Source organism: Aulostomus chinensis, chromosome 10, assembly GCF_037954235.1.
Source record: "Aulostomus chinensis isolate RoL2024-O1b breed Wild chromosome 10, RoL_Achi_v1.0, whole genome shotgun sequence".
NCBI lineage: Eukaryota > Metazoa > Chordata > Actinopteri > Syngnathiformes > Aulostomidae > Aulostomus > Aulostomus chinensis.
Window position 1 is genome coordinate 4,209,937 of NC_141329.1, and position 18,760 is coordinate 4,228,696.

The 18,760-nt window shown below is 41.8% G+C and overlaps 1 protein-coding gene across 11 annotated transcripts in view; it reads right to left on the reverse strand.

The window, feature by feature from the left end:
• trip12 (thyroid hormone receptor interactor 12) overlaps nucleotides 1–18,760 on the reverse strand; it is a 48,559-nt gene that overhangs the window by 2,501 nt on the left and 27,298 nt on the right. For 9 of the 11 annotated variants that reach the window (XM_086215652.1, XM_086215657.1, XM_086215659.1 and 6 more), the window contains 33 exons: nucleotides 16,843–16,948; nucleotides 14,003–14,139; nucleotides 13,683–13,766; nucleotides 13,470–13,565; nucleotides 13,239–13,390; nucleotides 12,501–12,536; nucleotides 12,300–12,395; nucleotides 12,109–12,201; nucleotides 11,855–12,016; nucleotides 11,544–11,612; nucleotides 11,152–11,317; nucleotides 10,385–10,502; nucleotides 8,963–9,119; nucleotides 8,555–8,708; nucleotides 6,763–6,991; nucleotides 6,466–6,584; nucleotides 5,843–6,050; nucleotides 5,452–5,552; nucleotides 4,960–5,134; nucleotides 4,729–4,870; nucleotides 4,379–4,570; nucleotides 3,565–3,716; nucleotides 3,302–3,459; nucleotides 3,080–3,153; nucleotides 2,785–2,984; nucleotides 2,564–2,691; nucleotides 2,183–2,334; nucleotides 1,821–1,963; nucleotides 1,556–1,712; nucleotides 1,243–1,341; nucleotides 932–1,046; nucleotides 457–611; nucleotides 89–253 (listed from right to left, as the gene is read on the reverse strand). In XM_086215652.1, coding sequence (XP_086071778.1) covers nucleotides 89–253; nucleotides 457–611; nucleotides 932–1,046; nucleotides 1,243–1,341; nucleotides 1,556–1,712; nucleotides 1,821–1,963; nucleotides 2,183–2,334; nucleotides 2,564–2,691; nucleotides 2,785–2,984; nucleotides 3,080–3,153; nucleotides 3,302–3,459; nucleotides 3,565–3,716; nucleotides 4,379–4,570; nucleotides 4,729–4,870; nucleotides 4,960–5,134; nucleotides 5,452–5,552; nucleotides 5,843–6,050; nucleotides 6,466–6,584; nucleotides 6,763–6,991; nucleotides 8,555–8,708; nucleotides 8,963–9,119; nucleotides 10,385–10,502; nucleotides 11,152–11,317; nucleotides 11,544–11,612; nucleotides 11,855–12,016; nucleotides 12,109–12,201; nucleotides 12,300–12,395; nucleotides 12,501–12,536; nucleotides 13,239–13,390; nucleotides 13,470–13,565; nucleotides 13,683–13,766; nucleotides 14,003–14,139; nucleotides 16,843–16,948 — 4,490 coding nt within the window. The remainder of the gene's footprint in view (nucleotides 1–88; nucleotides 254–456; nucleotides 612–931; nucleotides 1,047–1,242; nucleotides 1,342–1,555; nucleotides 1,713–1,820; nucleotides 1,964–2,182; nucleotides 2,335–2,563; nucleotides 2,692–2,784; nucleotides 2,985–3,079; nucleotides 3,154–3,301; nucleotides 3,460–3,564; nucleotides 3,717–4,378; nucleotides 4,571–4,728; nucleotides 4,871–4,959; nucleotides 5,135–5,451; nucleotides 5,553–5,842; nucleotides 6,051–6,465; nucleotides 6,585–6,762; nucleotides 6,992–8,554; nucleotides 8,709–8,962; nucleotides 9,120–10,384; nucleotides 10,503–11,151; nucleotides 11,318–11,543; nucleotides 11,613–11,854; nucleotides 12,017–12,108; nucleotides 12,202–12,299; nucleotides 12,396–12,500; nucleotides 12,537–13,238; nucleotides 13,391–13,469; nucleotides 13,566–13,682; nucleotides 13,767–14,002; nucleotides 14,140–16,842; nucleotides 16,949–18,760) is intronic. The other 2 variants (XM_086215660.1, XM_086215658.1) reach the window with 1 other exon arrangement.

Sequence of the window (18,760 nt, forward strand, 5' to 3'; positions counted from 1 at the left end):
ACTGTGAGGAATCTCTACATGGGCAGAATGAAATCCAGCAGGACTCCCTGTCACTGATATTGAATAATTCAGGAGTCTGCCTCTTTACCTGTGATCGATCCTGCTCCAGCCTCTTCTTCTGGCGAATTATGTCCTCCAAATGCTGGATGGACTTTGCCACTCCGGGATCGATGTTCACCAGGTCGTGGGAGCTTATAGACATTTCATGCCGAAGCATCCACTTATAAAAGGGCAGCCCTAGGGGCAGGTCAAGCTGGAGGGAGGAAAAGAAAAAGATTTCCCTTCAGCAGGTAAAAGTGTTCAGTTGTTCAGTTTTAAATCTGTCAACATGTGCTGGACTCCAGTCTAGCGGTGCTGTGCTACAACGTACACATCTCACTTCTATCTGAGGACTCAAACTACAGCCAATCTAGGCTGGATTACACCAGCAGGAGAACACAGCAGGGAGGTCATTACCAGTCTGAAGTCCATGATGGCTTTGGCCATGAGCTTCCCTAAGAAACGGAACTTCATTTTTATTTTGGCTATGTGCGCTGGTTTGGTTGTCCTGCCGAAGGGAACAGCGAAGAGTCCTCTGGAGCTGAACATGTACTTTGTTCCCTCTTGGCTTCCTATTGGAGCAAATAGATAATCAGTTAACAGCAGAATGAGTCATTTACCATCCTGAATGATGTTGTTTCCAGTAGACAATCAGGTAAGTGGACTAATTGGGCCCAACATCAGGACATAGTCAAAACATTTCAGTTGGGCTTTTTATCTGATGTGTGACAACTTAAAGAAAGGACTATTCAGAGAAAACCTCCAGTAACAGGTTTTCACTGTGGGGGGGGGGGGAATCATTTTCCATGTTTCTCAATGAATAACAAAGATAAAACACATCAAACTAACACTGAATGTTTTCTGTCTGATTAAGTAAAGTGTAAGCTGGTACCTTTTGGGTTAGTAAGGGTCACCTCTTCACCCCTCCACAAGCCTAGATCGGCCCGCTGGAGCTCCTGAGACACCAGAGCGTAGAACTCTAGAGTGGGGCCAAGACCTGTTCCCACCTGGAGGACGATGAAGATTAAAGAGTTTAGTCTAGAGTTCTATATTTAACTTTGGGGAAACTTACGCAACAGCCAAAAAACAAAACAAAACAAAATAACCCAGAAAAAAAACAAGAAGCATCTGCTCGTTGAGTTGCTGCTTAAACTATTCAAGTGCAACTCTTGATGTTATTTCAACTGCCAAGACTGCAGATACCTCGTTCTCATACTGGATCTCCAGCATGGCCCTGGAGCTGCCGAGGTCCTGCATCACAGACTCCGCCTGTTTCAGCAGCTCATCACGGTTTATCGTCCTCTGAGAAATAGAGGTATATGATATATGAGATACATACATATATTTTTTTTTTTTACAGATATGGACTGACCATAAACTGGTACACAGTGGTCACACTTAAAAACAAACACAAAAACATAATTACAAAGTTCAAAGTCGCTTTGTTTAATTTAAATGAAACACGATGACCAAAGACTTTTAAAGAGTAAGGATTTAAAATCATCGTCGACTGCACCTTTTTCCTGTCGAGACGAGGTGCAACTCTGCTGTCCTGAGAATCAGACTGGTTGATCTCAGGGTTTGTGTCCAGTAAGCGTTGCATGGCTCTGTCACGATCAAAGGCAGTGACATAGAATAACATCTGCCGGGTGTCGAAGGGGAAGAAGAAAGGACTGCAGAGAGGAAATGAAGAGTCTGTTATGAGAAGCAGATCCATCCTGCCCCAGAGTTAAAGGTTTGACATCAATTTCTCTTCTCCGTCACCAGTTTGAAATATTTACCAGGTCTTTCCGAGCTCGATGAGCCATGTGGGGATGTTCCCCGTCATGATGACGAGCGGGTCTTGCAGCTGACGATTCGCTTTGGCTGTCAGCTTACTATTAATGAACTCACTGGTGGGGATGATTTCCCTACACACTGCATTCTGCAAAACACACAGGCAACAATGGTACTCAATTGTATTTAGATTTTTTTTTTAATTCTGAAAAAAGATTTTCATAATTTAAGTAATTTAAAAATTAAAAACCCATGTGTACAATTTCACAGCTTTCTCTGGTTCCTACAATGCAAGTCAGAGAACGAGGCAACGGGAACATGAACCGACTGACAACACAGACCCTCCGTTCTTCTCCCTGAGACGTACCTCATACAAGTAAAACCAGTATCTACTGATCGAGTGCAGAACCCTCAGCAGCAGGTTGACCTCTAAGGAGGGGTCATCAAAGGTTATGGTCTCTGGTGGTTCTGAAGTGAGGTATGTCTCTAAGGGATTGATGACACCGGGGCACACACCATCTGGAGGAGATGAGAAGCAGCATCTTTATTGTCTTAATCTGGTTTCTTGAGTTACAGTTTGACTTTTTAACATCAAAACAAGGAATCTCAGACAAAAAAACAACTTTGCTGAGGTTATTCAGTGTGAAAGCACAGAAAGTAGCAATTTAACATCTCAAAAGCAAAGATGGAAGCACATTGTGTACTAATTTGGCCAAACACTTCACTGTTGGACGCGAGGGATGCTCACCGTGCCACAGCTCATCCTGCTTCTTGGCGTTGCGAGGTGAGGTTTTGGTGGGAGCCGTCTGAGCTCGGCCCCTCTTTCCACCCACTGTATCTTTGCTGCCATCCTCATCCTCTCTAACAGGCTTATACCTGTGAGGAAACCAGACAGGGCACTTTGACTCTGCATGTTCTGATGAACTTGAGAAAGATGCATTGCATACATGCAAGGAGAAGCACTCTTACCATATTGTGTGCGTTTTGGTCCAGATGCCTGCTCGCCCAAGGGGGTTTGCCTCATCGTCCGTGGACTCCCTTTCTTCTTCTGCCTGAAGACTGTACTGCCGTACGGCCTGGTACACCGTCATGTTGTATGGCAGCAAGTGGTCACCAATGTAGAACTGTAGTCTGTGCCGCACGCTGCCAGAGTTCAGGAACTGAGCCGCCTGAGGCACCAACGAATGACATTGAAGTCATTGTTAGATGTAGGCTCACACTAAATGTTTGAGAGTGGACTAACAGCATGAACGGCATCACATACCAGTGATTCATCTATTTCATCATCTGAACCATCGTCATCACTGTCTTCGTCCTCTTCTCTGATTCGACCGTACCCTGTACACAAGATATTATGGTTAGCAGCCAGCGTGAAAACCGCCAAGACACTAACTTGAAAAGAGCTACAATAACAACTTTGGAGAATCCGGTGAATGCCGAGGAAAACAGGGATAGTTTAGGTGAAACTAACAGAACCATCCCTCACCTCTAACAACGAGATATCTCTCAATGGCTTGCACCAGAGCCAGCGGGTCAATCTTCACAGGGCCGCCTTTCCACTGTTTAACGTTAGTGCAATCTGGGTGTCTCTGCAGCTGACACTTGAGCTGATGCGTGTTGAAGAACTTTAATGCCTGGGAGCCCCTGTGGAGACAGATTCATTTAACATGCTTACTCACAAGTTTACTTGATTCCACCGATTAAACATGAAGTTACAACTATCAAAGCAAGCGAGGCAGAGCCACCCACCTGCTCCCATTGCCATTGCCACTGGGGAAGTCATGCACTTTGACAGGGAACTGCTCCATTTGGCTCAGGCAGCTGTTCATTTTGTGGACAAGAGCCAGATAAGGCCCATTCTCTGTTGGGTCCAGACAACCTACAGGCTCCATCCCTGGAACCTGAACACCACACAGAAGAGAAGCAAAGAGGCGACCACGTCACTGAACCAGGAAGATGAGTGTATGCCATCCACTAGGCCTGTAGTCTTCTAGTGGAGATCTTTCACAAATATTCTAATTGGTTGGACAGTCGCAATGTATCTTTCAGAAAAAAAAAAACCCAAAAATGCATCATCTGAAAAGCCTAACAGAAGTAATGTGATATTTCAGGACATATGCAGAAATAATACAATTCATTTGAGTCAAAAGCTATTTCTAACACGATACAGCCTGTTTTTATTAAGGACATAGAACTTATAGTTGCCATGTAGAAACACAACACCATCCAGAATATGCATCTTAATCACATTTTAATTCCTCGCTCTGCATTTTTCCTTTCGGAGATAATACACTTAAGTCACAACCGCAGTTTTTGCAGGAAAAATCTGCTGCTCCATCTTTGAATCAAGAAAACCGCACACCAGAAATTGAGGCAGTGTAAATTTTAAAATGTGATGAAGAACCTTGACAGCAACCAATCAAGAGCAAGACAAATTTCAGTCAGTCAATCTCCTCAAAGGCTGCACATAAAATGTAGGAAAAAATTAATAGCTCACCGCACATCGTAAACAGAACTATAAAAATCAAAGTATCTGAAATAAGAAGATGCCGGCTGCTCTCACCGGACAGCCCGTGAAGACATGGAGGAACCTCTTGAGCCGCACGTCACGGCTCAGCAAGTCCCTGTCAGTGTTGGAGGTCAGGTAGACCAGCAGCTGCTTCACCAGCCCACTGTGCTGGATCTCAAAAGACGACACATCAGATTCGGACACAATACTCGAGATCTCCACCAGACACTCCATACCACCGTCCACCTTGGAGACAGGAACATAAGGGACTGTCAAGAATGTGCTGGCAGGACAAGTTTCACTACAATACATTTTAGCTCAGGGGAATGAGCATCTGCATTAAGTAAGAGTAACTGACGACTGCAAACAGCTGTTTTTAAACAGGGAGGGGGCACATGCGTTACCTGCAGGTTGAGCTGCTCAGTGGCTGTGCAAAGTCTCTGGAGTACATTCAGCGCAGGATTGCTGCCATCCACATTTTCAGAGTTGAAGTAGCGCTCCACAAACTTGCTTGCCTGTTCTTTGATCCAGGCCTTGATTTTATCTCTACAAAAAATAAAATAAAAATAAAATCACTGATAGAACATCATCATGCTACAATTCAATCAATATAGACACAACTGGCATCACTGTACCTGTTATTTGAAATGGAGTCCTTTGGAGGTGCCCTTGCCAGGCCACTCCCCCCTGCCGTGCGTGAGGGCTCAGAGTTGGCATTGTTGGTTTGGGCACCAAGCTTGCCCCAGGTCTTGGGATTGAGACTGGCCAAGAACGAGGATTTGGGTGACTGAGTACTGGTAGGGCTTTTGGCTGTGGAGAACCCATAACAGGTTAGAAGCTCTATCAATTATATCAGTGATGTGAAGAATACTGAACAGAAGTAACTTTCAGCTGTAGCAATCATATTTTTAAGATCAAATGCTGTAAGAAACCTTTGAATCCAATAGACAACTTGTTGAATACTACCTTGCCTGCCTGAGTGCAGTGCAGTTTGGCACCCAAGGCATTCTGGTTCTCAGAAACAAAGGAGTGAAGTCGGAGTAGTACTTTTAGGCCTTAACTACAGACAACTGGCAGGCGGACCTTCAAACATCACATGCAGAGCAACAGGAACCAAAACAACTTACCCTGATTGTCTACTTTATCGTCATCCCTTGGGGGAGAGTACTTGGGCCTTCTAGGCCCTCTTTTAGGTAACCGTTTCCTCTTGAGGACGTCACTTAACCGCCTGAGAGGAAAAAAATAAATGTAAGGAACTCTGATAAAGAACAAAAATGACTGACAGCAAGTTTATAACAACAAACACACACAAGACCAAATCAACAGTGGAACTGACATTTTTAAACACTCCAATAGAATTTCTACAGTCTTGTGTCTGGTAAGGTAAGGAGCATCTACTGTTGTTACTTTGGAGGACAAATGGTACAATATGTGATTATGAACACGTGTCTAAAAGTGAATATAAACTCTGCCCTAAAATAAACCAAGATGCTCACAATACCAGGTGAAGCTACTCACCCCTGTGGGCTGAGGTCCAGTGAGTCGTCCATGCTGTGCTGGAAGCTGGGTGAACCCAGGTCAGGAGTAGCATTATTAGCAGACGTAGTGGATGCAGTACTGATGGTGGTAGTGCACAGACTAGCAGTACCACTAGGGCAAGCCTTAGGGGGACTAGTAACTAGAAAGCTCTCGGACTCGGCCAGGTTCTTAACCTGGTGCATTACACCTGAAGGACAAAGGACCAAGTACAGGTATTAAAAAGTATCAGAGGCTTTTAAAGGCAGACACCAACTTCTGTCCAGTTTGGCAGGAATCATGGAAATCTATGTCAAATGCAGGCCAAACAAACATTTTTCTGCCAAAAGGAAACATTTCATTTTGCCAGATCCTTTTTCTTTTGCAATTGTAATTCACTTGGGTAAAATTCATTGTTGGTTCAATAAGGAGAATCTCCAGTTGGAAAAAACAAAACAAAAGCATTGTGATCTTAATATAGGAATCTGAATCTAATGGCAATCATGAAACTTCCATAAGAATACAGTCTACTCTAAGCCACTGACTGTGCACCATCAAATCAAAAAACTGTTGATGCCTGATGTTAGCGTCTATGAAATCTCTGTTCTTAAGTGATTAAGCACTACCTTCTCTTCTGAAATAGACGCTGAAGACATCAGGCAGCTTCTGCATGAGGATCTCAGCCATCTGCAGAGATCCCACTACAATCTTCAGATCCTGGCTGGATAGCATGGAGGCAATATGACTGTAGGAAAAAGAACATCCAGATAGGATTTACTTTCACCAGAACTTATCCACTGTTGTTTTAATAGTACAGTGTGTTCTTTCTGTAGGAAAAATGTGCATTTCTTTTCCATGATAACCTTCTGATCCTGCTTTAATGTCAATGTTAAAATTAGCCACCAGCCTGGACAGAGTGTTACCTGGACACAGCATGGTTCCTCAGCACATCCTTCAGCAGCTCTGCATCAGCAAAGTAGATGATCCTGAGGATGGCTCTAAGGCACTTGTGTCTAACAGCAGGGCCAGCAGATGAGCTGTACACTTCATACAGGACCCCGAAAAGAGTTTTGATAAAGCACTTCGCCAGCTCAGGGTCCTCCTTCATGAGCTGGGCTCGTGCATCTTCTCGACGGACCTCCTGGTGACTCCCTAGAGACACAGCGAGCACGTCAACTGTCATAGTTCTGCTGTCACACAATGTTCAGAAGCTACATTACACAGATATAAAGTTGAAGAATCCCACTCAGTGCATCCTGGGTCAACTACACATGACATTTACAGCACGTGACAGAAGTCTTTAAATGCCATCTGGTTAGTTTCCAATCCAGTCAAATTACTTGAGCGAAGCGTAACTTCACCAGAGAGGTGTTAGGGGCATAACAAAAATGTAAACAGCTCCCATTTCCTTCAAAATCCAGGTATTCTTGTACCATGGCACATTGCTACGTAAATGACAACTTTTCTTCTACGTTATAAAAAAAAAAAACCAAAACAAAAAACCCAAAACAACAAAAAAACCAAAACATAATCTCAATGACTAAAAATTTGAATTACTTTTCCCATCACTCTTTTCACACTCCTGTTTTTTTTTTTTAATTTTAATGTTTAAATGTCACATGACCCATTGGCTGACATTACAGTCAGACACACATTACAATGCATTTGGAAATGTTGAAAGCAGCTGCAGTCTAGTTGTGGTTTTGTGACTGAAGTGGCTTGATTCTAGGAGAACACCCTGATAAGGCATTTGTCATCGTGATAAGCTCTGGTAAATTAACAACCAGCCCACACAGCAACCTGCGCCGGCAGTGTCACAGGGCTCCATCCAACTTCCTTTGCATCACTAATTGGCAGTATGATAATGTGACATGCCACTAGTCACATGGACGACGGGACAGACACAGAGCATGTGCTGGCTAGAAAGTTCTTGTGGTTTGCTTGGGTGATGATGATAAATTGAGGTAGCAGAATTCATCTCAAAACAAAAACTGCTCCAAATTTGGAACTCAAGACATCAATGAGGTAAGATGAAAAGCTCATTTCAGTTCTTTAGAACAGCTATGCATCTCTCTTGATGGGGAAATGTACAGATTATTTCAGCAGCGTGGAGATGGCTCCAGCTATACTATAACTGTGTATTGCATATTTGTTTATCCATTGCTCAAACAAGTTGAACACTGCTTTGTATCTGGACCAGTGTGCGGTTACCATCAACTGGAAGAATCCATGAAAGCTTCCCGAGGTGAAAGCAGGCATCATAACCCAACAACAAATTATCACTTAATTTTGAGATTTGATCGTTTACATGATTTTTTTTGCTCAAGTGTTTGTGGAACAAGACTTCATCTCACAGTGTGAATAATGGACCCTTGCAACAGGAAACACAGCACCGCTGGTTTTAGAACGGTTTGTGCTGTATCAAAACTGGAATGCACCAACAATCTTCCAGAACACGTCTCATTTCAGATGCACACACCCGACAACAGCATGGGTGTAAGGCAGGAAAATGACGACTGCATTGTTAATCTTTTTAACTGCACTGGTTTGAGGATACGACCTGGAGGGTCTGGCCCTCCAGTCAGGGTTTTGGTGGAATACTCCTTTACATGTTTCATTATTGAGTAAACCAACCAGGCTCTTTTATTATAATATCAAATATAAGCCACTGCCATTTTAACACAAATATCTGAAACTTGTGAACATATTTATTACCTGTGTTGGGGTTGGCAAGAGGATTTGGCTTCCTCTGGATACCACGTGCCGTTCCTGTGTCTTCATTGATCTGCTGCATAGAGTTAAAGTCAATTGTATACACACGACCCAGAGTTGACAAGCTGATCTCATCTTCCCCATTCTGGTGGGCTGTCTGTAGGACAAGATAATACCCAAATACAGCCAAAATCAGTGTCAAATATAGATGGAGTGTTATCAACTGTGTTTTTAAGAGGCTGTAAAATGATGGGGAGGGGTGACATCTAGTGCAATCAATGAGTCAAGTAGTAATCTTTTGGTTTAACAATGATCCAGAATGATCATAAAATATATTCAAAGTTTTCCACACAAAGTTTACATTTCAACAACTGATTTAACGTAGTAATATAAAAAGGTATGGCTTTATACCTCAATGATGCGGCTGTCAATGCGGTTGTAGGGATGCCACAATCCCCGGTCATCCCTCCACTGCCAGATTGCTCCTTCCGTCATCTGGGCACTGCCCTTCTTCAGCATTACATCAACTGCAAAGATGCCCTCTCTAGGCAAGCAGGGCATCAGCTCACTGAAGGGAGAAGAACAGTTTTAGAGAGCAGCAGAGTTCTGTTCCCTTCACATCAATGCCTCAGTCAGAAAACCACTTCATGTCAACCGTGTTTCAGAGAACAAAGAAAGAACATTCTGCAGGCTTCCATATCCTTTGTAAGAATACCAAATAAGTGGGGGGAATTGATTTATGCAAGAATCGCAATTCTTATCCTCTACGATTCTGAACCGATTCATAAACTTCAAAAATCGTTTTTTATTAACGTTTCCTCTGTCTCTGCGCGCCCTCACAGGCTCCCGTACACAGCCGCGTTGCAGCCTTGCAGCAGCAAGCTGGTTAAATAAAACTCTGTAACCAAAGGTGGCGGTAATGCACCGAAGAGATAGATGCCAACTGCCATTATACAAGAAGAAGCAACAGCAGCAAAAGAAGTAGAAGAAGAACACTCGTTAAGTTGTTGCTATCAAACTCTCGCTGTCAGCACACGATGGAGGAGCAACAAATTCAACGAGAGTTTGGGCTCATTTTGGATTTTAGAATATCCCTGGGAAAGAGCAGCTTGACATGAGTAATCCAATATGCAAGGTTTGCAAAATGAAAATCAAGTACTTTGGAAACACTACAAATGCCGGGGCACACATCGTATATGCAAGAATAAAAACTTCCACAAAAAAAAGGTTTATTTTTGCAAGTTACGCATGAATAAATGTTACCCTTTGTCTTAAGTTAAGCTTTGTGTTTACATTATTGGAATCAGTTGATATAACTTTCAAATGTAAAAATCACGTTACACAAACGGTTTTCTGTTTTTAAGCCATAATTTGCCTAATTATCAACACACTATTGGCTGTATCAATTTTTGAATCAAAAATCATTTGAATTGAGAATTGATTTTGAATCAATTTGTGAGACACCCAAGGATTCACATCCCTACAAATAAGAGGTTCAATTGTGATACTCAAAGCCTTGAAAGTGACGGTTGAAAAGCACAATACACAAAATTCCAGTCGAATAGATATCAGCATCACATGAAGACCTTTCAATGAGAGTCCAAGTGGAACTATTTGTAATAGGGTATGCTCACAATTGCAGGCCACACATAAGGACTATTTTCCTGTCAACTGTGACATTTGTGATGACATGCACAGTTGCTGCTTTTGCAGTTCTACACATTATTATTCAATTAGTGTAAACAAGAGCGCATTCAATTTGTTGGTACGATTTTATCACCCAGACTGAGTTTAACCCAGAGGATCCCCGAACGTAGAGCAAATTAATATTACCATATGAGGGAGGTCAGTTCATAGAGCTCCTGGGGGCTTCGGGGTACCAGTTCAATCTGTTCCTGGCAGCTGCCATTTGATGCACCACACAGGAGGAAACGCAGTGTTTCTGCTATGTCTGTTAAAAACAACAACAAAAATCAATGAACAGAAAATATTTCTGGTGTTAGGTGCCAGACACGTTACATTACTATACTCCCACTGTGTAAAGCGTAACTAAACCATCCATCCACACTTACAACAAAATATGAAGAATACATAAACTTCAAACACAATGTCATGACTTGGCCATGTATCAATCAAAAAAAATCACTACTGAATACTCATACACATTGGTTTCCAGTTAAAAAATGGTTGGGAGATATAGATACTCAGTACAGAGTGCTCAGCATCAATATGCAAATCAAATCTTAACATCAGTGAACCAACTTTATGGAACTCTACATCAGGGATGACCATCATCTAAAACAAAAAATTTGATCACTTAGTGTTTTGATTGTTGTAGAAAGCTGTCTCACACCAAAACCTCTCACAGGATAACTGGGTTGCATTCTGGTGACTGAAGGCCAGAGTATATGAAATTCATATAATTTTTCATTCTCAAACGCATCCAGCAGCCCTCTCTGTTTTGCATGGAAGCCTCAGCACATGTTCCGTTTTCACCCTTAGAATTTTCTCTTATTGGTCAGCTGTCTGTAGGTCTGAAATACAGTGAGTGGGGCATAAAAGAAATGAGTGAGCAAGCTTGGGAGTGGGTTGGTACTCACTCTGTTTCATGAGCTGGACTGCCAGACAGGGGCAGTTGGAGCACATAAGGGAGAACATACGAACAACCATGATGAACATCCCCGAGCTGAGTACAGGCGGGGTCACGACCAGCAGTTGCTGAATGTTAGTCAACAGGTCCCGTGACGCCACCTCCTGCAGCAGGTTCTGTTGATTTAAATGTGGATGCAGACACACCTTAGCTGTGTGCTGAATAGAGACAATTCAGAGAAAACTAGCATGCCATTAGAAACAAAGATGAAATCAACAAGCAGCATTGACCGGGCCCTTACATCGTTGTACACATGGGGCTATACAGCAGTTATTGTATCAATAGCAAGGTTTAAAACCTTCAAAATCTTTGGACTCTGCACCAAAAAGACAAGGTACCAACCTCCTCATGTTGAAAGTTGTCCACCAGTCTGGCAAAACATAGACAAGTGCTTTCGACGGATTTTTTATCCTAGAAGAGAGTGATGAGTACAATCAGAAAAAGAAAAAAGAAAAAAAATATATATATATACACACGTGTGTGTGTATATGTATAAATATATGACTATTGACATTGCTCTCAATATGAATATAAGCAACTTGAAAACAAAGATGATCGAAGATAATACTTATTTGCTGATTAACATTCATTCTGAGCTGTGGAACTACATCAGCAGTATGATGCGGCTGCATTTTGTTTTTCATATTTCATACCTGATGTGCAAGCCGCTGTGTCAGCAGTGGCAGAGAATCAGCAACAAAGTGGAACTCTTCTGGGGTAATGCTCTGACAGCAGTTGGCTGCAATGGCCAAGGCATTCCTCTGAGCATTGATGCTGAAGAACTCCAAGTAGAGGAGGCAGTCAGCAAGCCCACCCTGTGAGGGACAATAGCATTGTAGTTGAGACACGCAGCTAAAAGAGGGATGACAGTTACACGTTATGACAACAAAGCAAGTTCTCCACTTACAGCTTGCAAAATGGCTTTGCTGTGTCGCCTTGACAGCATCTCCAAGGCAGTCAGCGCCTGCTCTGCTACGTCAATAAACTGGATCACCTGAAGCTGCAGACAAGAGAATGGCAGAGTGTATTAGCATATCAAAAGGCCACCATCATTAATTATGTCGCGATTAGGGATGGACAGATTCTCCAGTGTCTTACCTTCTCCAGGAAGACAGGAATAGCATCAACCACCACAGCAGAGGATCGAGGGAGGGCCTCCATCATATAAGTGAGTGCACGAGAGGCGTGATTCATCTGTGTGCACAGATTAAAGACATGGTATGACATTTTTGAAAAAACAATGACACAGGTGAAGAGGAAAAACATTCATTTGCAGTGATAGAAGTTCACCATACTCACAATATCAAAGTTATGCTCCATTTGTAACAGTGTGATCTGTGAAGGAAAATTGGGAGAATGAATAATTGAACCAGCATATTTCAATATCACACAGACAATTTACCAAAAAAACCTTTAATTTTCTGCCAAAAGTTTTTCAAGAAGTAAAAAGAAACGTGGAAGGTGTTTCATAGCACATTTATGTGTTGGTGGAACAAATAAGGTAAAAGAGTATAGCCTTGTGTAATGTTTGTGCAGCATAGGCCTGTCACAACAAAATAAGTTACCGGCTCATTTTAGAGTACATGGCCCTGATGTTGGTCAGGATTCTTTGTTTCATAAGCAGCAATGTCACCAACTTTTTAGCAAGTCACAGACAGGTTAAGATAATGATTCTAGGGGCAAATTCCACCATGAAAGTTTGGAAGAATCAGTCCAGCTGACTGTTACAAAACTGCATTCCAAAGCGTGGGTGTGGGGACATTTTTGATTTGAAGCCTAACGAGAGAGGAGCACCCATCAATGACCCAGCTGGCAGGAAGACTTTGTTCAAGGACATTAGCAATGCAAAGAATATAAAAGTTCATCTTAAACATGACCATCAGTTCCAGCTTGCAGCACCAAGTTAAAAACAATGCAAAACAAAAAAGAAAACAAAATTAAAAACATGATTCTTTCAAATCATTTATCAGAAATGATCACTGTGACAGCCTAGGGGCAGCAGACAGAGGTCCAGGGGTCGAGCGAAATAAAACTCACCAATGCCGGCACCACACTCTTGACAGGGAATCCACCGAGAGTTTCTTCATTGCCCATCACCAGGAGCTGGCACATCTCAATGGCAGCCTGGAGCTGCTGAGACTCGTCACCTGTGGCTTGCAGGCCTTGCAGTAACTGCTGAGCCTTGGAGCCTGAAAATGAGGAAGGCACAATTTGATCAGTTGTTTAGTGCTGAACAAAGAGATGCAAACATGAGAAGGTTGTACTTACTGGCACCACTGCCAATAGTCCTGTGAAACAGCTGTGACATGCGGGGTCCCAGGGGCCCAAAAAGATGTGGGGGGAGACCTCTGGCCTCCAGTAAGGCTACAAGGTCAAACACAGTTAAGTTTAGAGGAAACTCTAGATGTGTACATACATGATTTTTTCATAATCTATATTAAGTAGTTAATCTGCAAATGCATAAAAGACATATGAACACACCTTGAAGCCTTCCCATTTCAGAGTCATCAGACTCACTCTCTCCAGAGGTGGTCATGCCTACTGCACCAGTAACTGAGCTTGAAGCTGGAGCAAAAAACAGAAAAACATTCTAACATAATTCACAGTGATATGCTGACACACACCAACTGAAATGACTCAACATTTCTGTTTCTTTTTTTTTTTTAACATGCTATTAATAAGAAGCCTGAAGCTATCTATGATCATTGAGTGCTTTAATTTCCTGATCATTGAAAAAGGCTCAACTGCCCCTTGCCTGGACAGGCAGCCCAAATCAAAGTTGGTGGTGGAAAGGTGGGTACCTGAAGCCCCTTGTGATGCCTCATCAGTGCGAGCTGCTGACGAGTTGGCCCCATCCTGGTTGTTGTCGGAGTCGGCCATTTTCTCCTGTCGGCGAGCGTCGGCTGCCCCACGCTTGCCCAGGCCTGAGCCCCGCCGACTGTGATGGGTATAACAAGGACAAAATGAATTACTAAAGAACAAGCACTTTCTGTTTTACCAAAAAGAGGGAAACAAGACATGTTTTTAAAAGATGGGAGATTTCTGCAGGCAATCCTCAAAATATCTAGAGGGAGTGAATTGAGAGTAACGGAACTTGTAGATTCTCAAAGAAATTCTGTATGCAATATCTAGCTATCTATCTATATAAATAAACACACAGCATAAACATTTATTTTTGTTGTTTTTCAATTAAACTCATGGATGGTATTGTGTCTCAGGGCTCATTGGATCATTGAAATCAATCTCAGACACCTGTGATAATAACTTTTGCCAGGTGAGCCCAATTAAAGGAAAACTATGTAAGAAGGGTGTTTCACATGATTAAGCAGGTCACGGTTTTCAAGTAATATTTGAAAAGAAAAAGGATCTCTCTGCTGCCGAAGAGTGGGAAATAGTGTAAAGCCTTGGACAAGGTATGGAAACACAAGATATTTCACGAAAACTTAAGTGTGATCATCGTTACTGTGAAGAAATTTGTGGCTGATTCAGAGCACAGACAGGTTTGTGCAGATAAAGGCATAATAAGGAAGGTTTCTGCCAGACGGATGCATCGGATTAAGAGAGCCAGCAAACAGGTATTTGAAGCTGTATATATGTGTGTGTATATATATATATATACACACACACACACACACATCTGATGTATTTCTCCCAGTTAATGTTACTAAGCATCATCTTAATAGCTGCAACTGGTCCACACTGGAACATCAACATTCCTCACTCAGATCAAACCTGGTAACTACAGATGTGGGAACTGTCAACAATGTAATTCCACATACAAAACACACTCATTCAACCATCCTCATTCTGGGAGGAAATTCCCCATCAAAAGCATCATCTCCTGTAAAACAAAAAATGTCATTTACATGCTTCAGTGTCCCTGCGGCCTCTCCTACATTGGCAAAACCACAAGACCTTTAAAAACCAGAATCACGGAACACAGGTGCGCTGTCTGCAATCAGGACCCTTCCAGTCCAGTCGCTGTCCACTTCACAGAAGCCCGTCACAGGGTCACCTCATTAAAATACATCGGGATTGAATCCATCAAACCCCCTTGCAGAGGTGGGAATGTGGACACGTTACTACTCAGGAGTGAACTATACTGGATATACACATTGGGTACTCTAGCACAGAAAGGACTTAATGAGGACTTCAACATGAAGCCATTCCTATAAATGATATAACACACTGGTCATGGTCCTCCTTCTGCTGTGTTCGAGTGATCTTTTGATTTTTTTTTTTGATTGTCTTGTGGCCATCGAAATATTTTTCATGTGATTTATGAAGGTGGTGTTTCATGTACCTGTGACCTTCTTATGTATGTGCCTGCGAGATTCTGCCTGTATATCTTTACCTGTGTATTGTTTCAATACAATTTGTATGACGGGTATCTTTGGTCCTATCTAAGGATGTAGCATTTTTAATTATCATATAATTTAAAACATCCTTAGATTTAACATGTTTTTATATATATATATATATATATATATATATATATATATATATATATATATATATATATATATATATATATATATATATATATATATATATATATATATATATATATATATATATATATATATATATATATATATATATATATATATATATATATATACATACACACACACACATAAAATATTAAGAGGCGCCTCTATTTTTTAACTAGACTTATGCTGGCCGGCCAGCCGGCCTGATGTGTTTTCCATCTGGTTCAATTTAGAGTTCTATGTATATATGAGATTGTAATTATGTTGTGTTTTTGATATATTCATATATATTATTGTACATATGTATATATTTATTTTTCACGGTGAATATAGAAAATGTTTCCCCTGATCATGTGGCCCCTTGGGGTAGATTTAAAGATGGCGTCCTGTATACATGATTTAGTCAGAAGAGCGGCAATGCTCGAAATGTCGCTGTGTTGTGATGTGCTAAAATAAATGCACAAAAGGGAGCTGATGTGTGCAGACTCTTCTTTTTTCTTTGTCCGCATTGGAACATCACATTTCCTCCAGCCCATTTCCATACCATCTCCTCCTCTGGGTTGAGCTTTTCTCTGCGTTGTATATATTTCAGTAAATTCAACTGTTACTGTTTTTACAAACCCAAAATACGAAAATATTTCCTCCCTTTCCACTGTCATTGTTGATGTAGAGAAGGAATCTCAACTTAGCTGCATAGAAGCCCTACCGCACACGAATGCTTCAGCTGTACAATTGCAGCATGCAGCCAGACCACTGCAGAATCATAAATGCTTGCCTATGGTAGGTCATGTGACTAGCCTACAGTGCAAGGTGTGCATTAGACCCAATGTACAGCTATGAATCAAGCTTTTGTCAACGAAAAAAGAATCATCACTCGACAGTTTTAACTTGTTCCCATCATAGACTGTATAAAATAAGTGGACAGAGCTTTGTCTCTAAAAAGTGAACCAAAGCTTCTGTCCCTCAAACCTGCATTCTTTCCAATGGCCTGTAGAGGGCAACTCCAAAGGTTTCACAAAGAACTTAATACTTCTCACTTGATTTACTACCCCGGACAAGTTTATGGCCTTAATCACATCGCTTCATGTAACTTTTCTTAACAGGACTTTACTATTGTGTGATTTTCTCGTAGCTTTCACAAGTCATACCTGGTGCTGGCACAGGAGCCCGTGGTCTTCTGGCGTGTGCTCCGCCGAAAGCTGGGGAGCTCTGCTGGAGGAGACTCGCTGCGCTTCTTAGTAGATTTTCTCAAACCTTAGATGAACAACAGTGAGATATGAAAACATATGATATGCAACAATAAAAGTATTAATTTATTTTCCTTTAACAGACTCATCATAACATTATAGAGTATAACATCTATTATATCCCATCTTACTTTTGAGAAGACACTGTAATATGAATACATTCCAATTTGATATGGACCCTTTGTTAATACTGTACTATTGCCAATAAACTACTGCACAAACAAACTACTACTAAATGTGTTACTGACAGACCAAAACTAGGGCTGATTTCTTTTATTAAATTCAATTCCATTCATCCATCCATTTTCTTCCACTTATCCTGTTAAGGGTTGTGTGTGTGTGTGTGTGTGTGTGTGTGGGGGGGGGGGGGGGGTGGAGCCTATCCCAGCAGCTTTCAGGTGAGAGGCGGGGTTCACCCTGGATGGGTTGCCAGTCCATGGCAGGGCCAACACATATAGACAGACAAACATTGACACTCACAGCCTACGGTCAATTTAGAGCAGGGGTGGGGAACCATGTGCCACGGAGGGCCATGTGTACCTTCAGCCACGGAGGTGTGTTAATCAGTGAAATCACCTGTTGAAGTCTTTGGTTAGAAGGAAAACCTGCATACACATGGCCCACCATGGGCCATGGTTCCCCACCCCTGATTTAGAGTACTCAATTAACCTCATCCCCTCTTCATGTCTTTGGACTGTGGAAGGAAGCCGGAGTACCGGAGAGAACGCAGGCACAGGGAGAACATGCAGACTCCACACAGAAAGATGCCAATGCCGTGTTCCAATCGGGGCTCGAATCTGGAACCTTCTTGCTGTGAGGCAACAGTGCTCACCATTGTACCACCGTGCCGCCCTAAATACAATTCTATGTTTTTAGTTTTCAAAAAAAAAAGACAAACTCTTTGGTTCCAAACAGAAAAGGACAAGCCAGAGGACTATTTAGGTATTTGCCATCATTGCAATCCTGCTGTCAACAGAGCAGCGGACAAAGACTAATTTCAGCACCAACTGATTCTAAAACAAATAGGTGTAATTTTCATTAAGCCCTGTACTACTATGATTAAGACACACTGTGCCGCAATTATGTGCATGATATATTCCAACTCCAATCATCAGCTCCACATCACACATAATTCAATTTAGAAGGCAGACCATTACATTAGCCAAATAAAATGACAAATGTCCCAAAGACCAGTGGTAGATGAAGCTGTTCCATAAGTTTCACTAAGAAATCAGTTTCAAGTGATGACCGCCATCGCATAAAAAGTATCCTCTGACTGGCCTTCAGAGAGACAGCCCTCCCACCACAGCCACTAACCAACACAAAGACTCTGTGGCTCACTCTCCTTGTTGAGGTGTTTATGTTCTCATCTGCCTGAAATGACCTCAACACAGGTTATTAATTCAAACCCAGAACATACTGCTACCACTGTGCTTAAGTGAAAAACCATGTGAGGTATTTAGTTACAGAGTGTGTTATGTATAAATCTGACATTATTCTGCTCTGCTTCACAATTACAATTGGGGCCATCCGTGTCTGCACCAGTCACGTCACTGTGTCTGTCACATTCTTGTTCAACGCGTGGGCCAATATAGAAGTATATATAAAAAAAAAGAAACACTGTCAACGGTGATAAATAAATGTCAAGATGAAGGAAAACCATTTACACTGATGCACAAGCAAATTTGTTTTTGTAATACAGCGAATTAAACAAGCAGATTCATTTTATAGATTTAGCTGGTAGCACTTAAACATTTAATATTTAGGAGTTTAATTATTTAACATATGGTTATTTATTTTCATGTCCACTGGTCTCCCT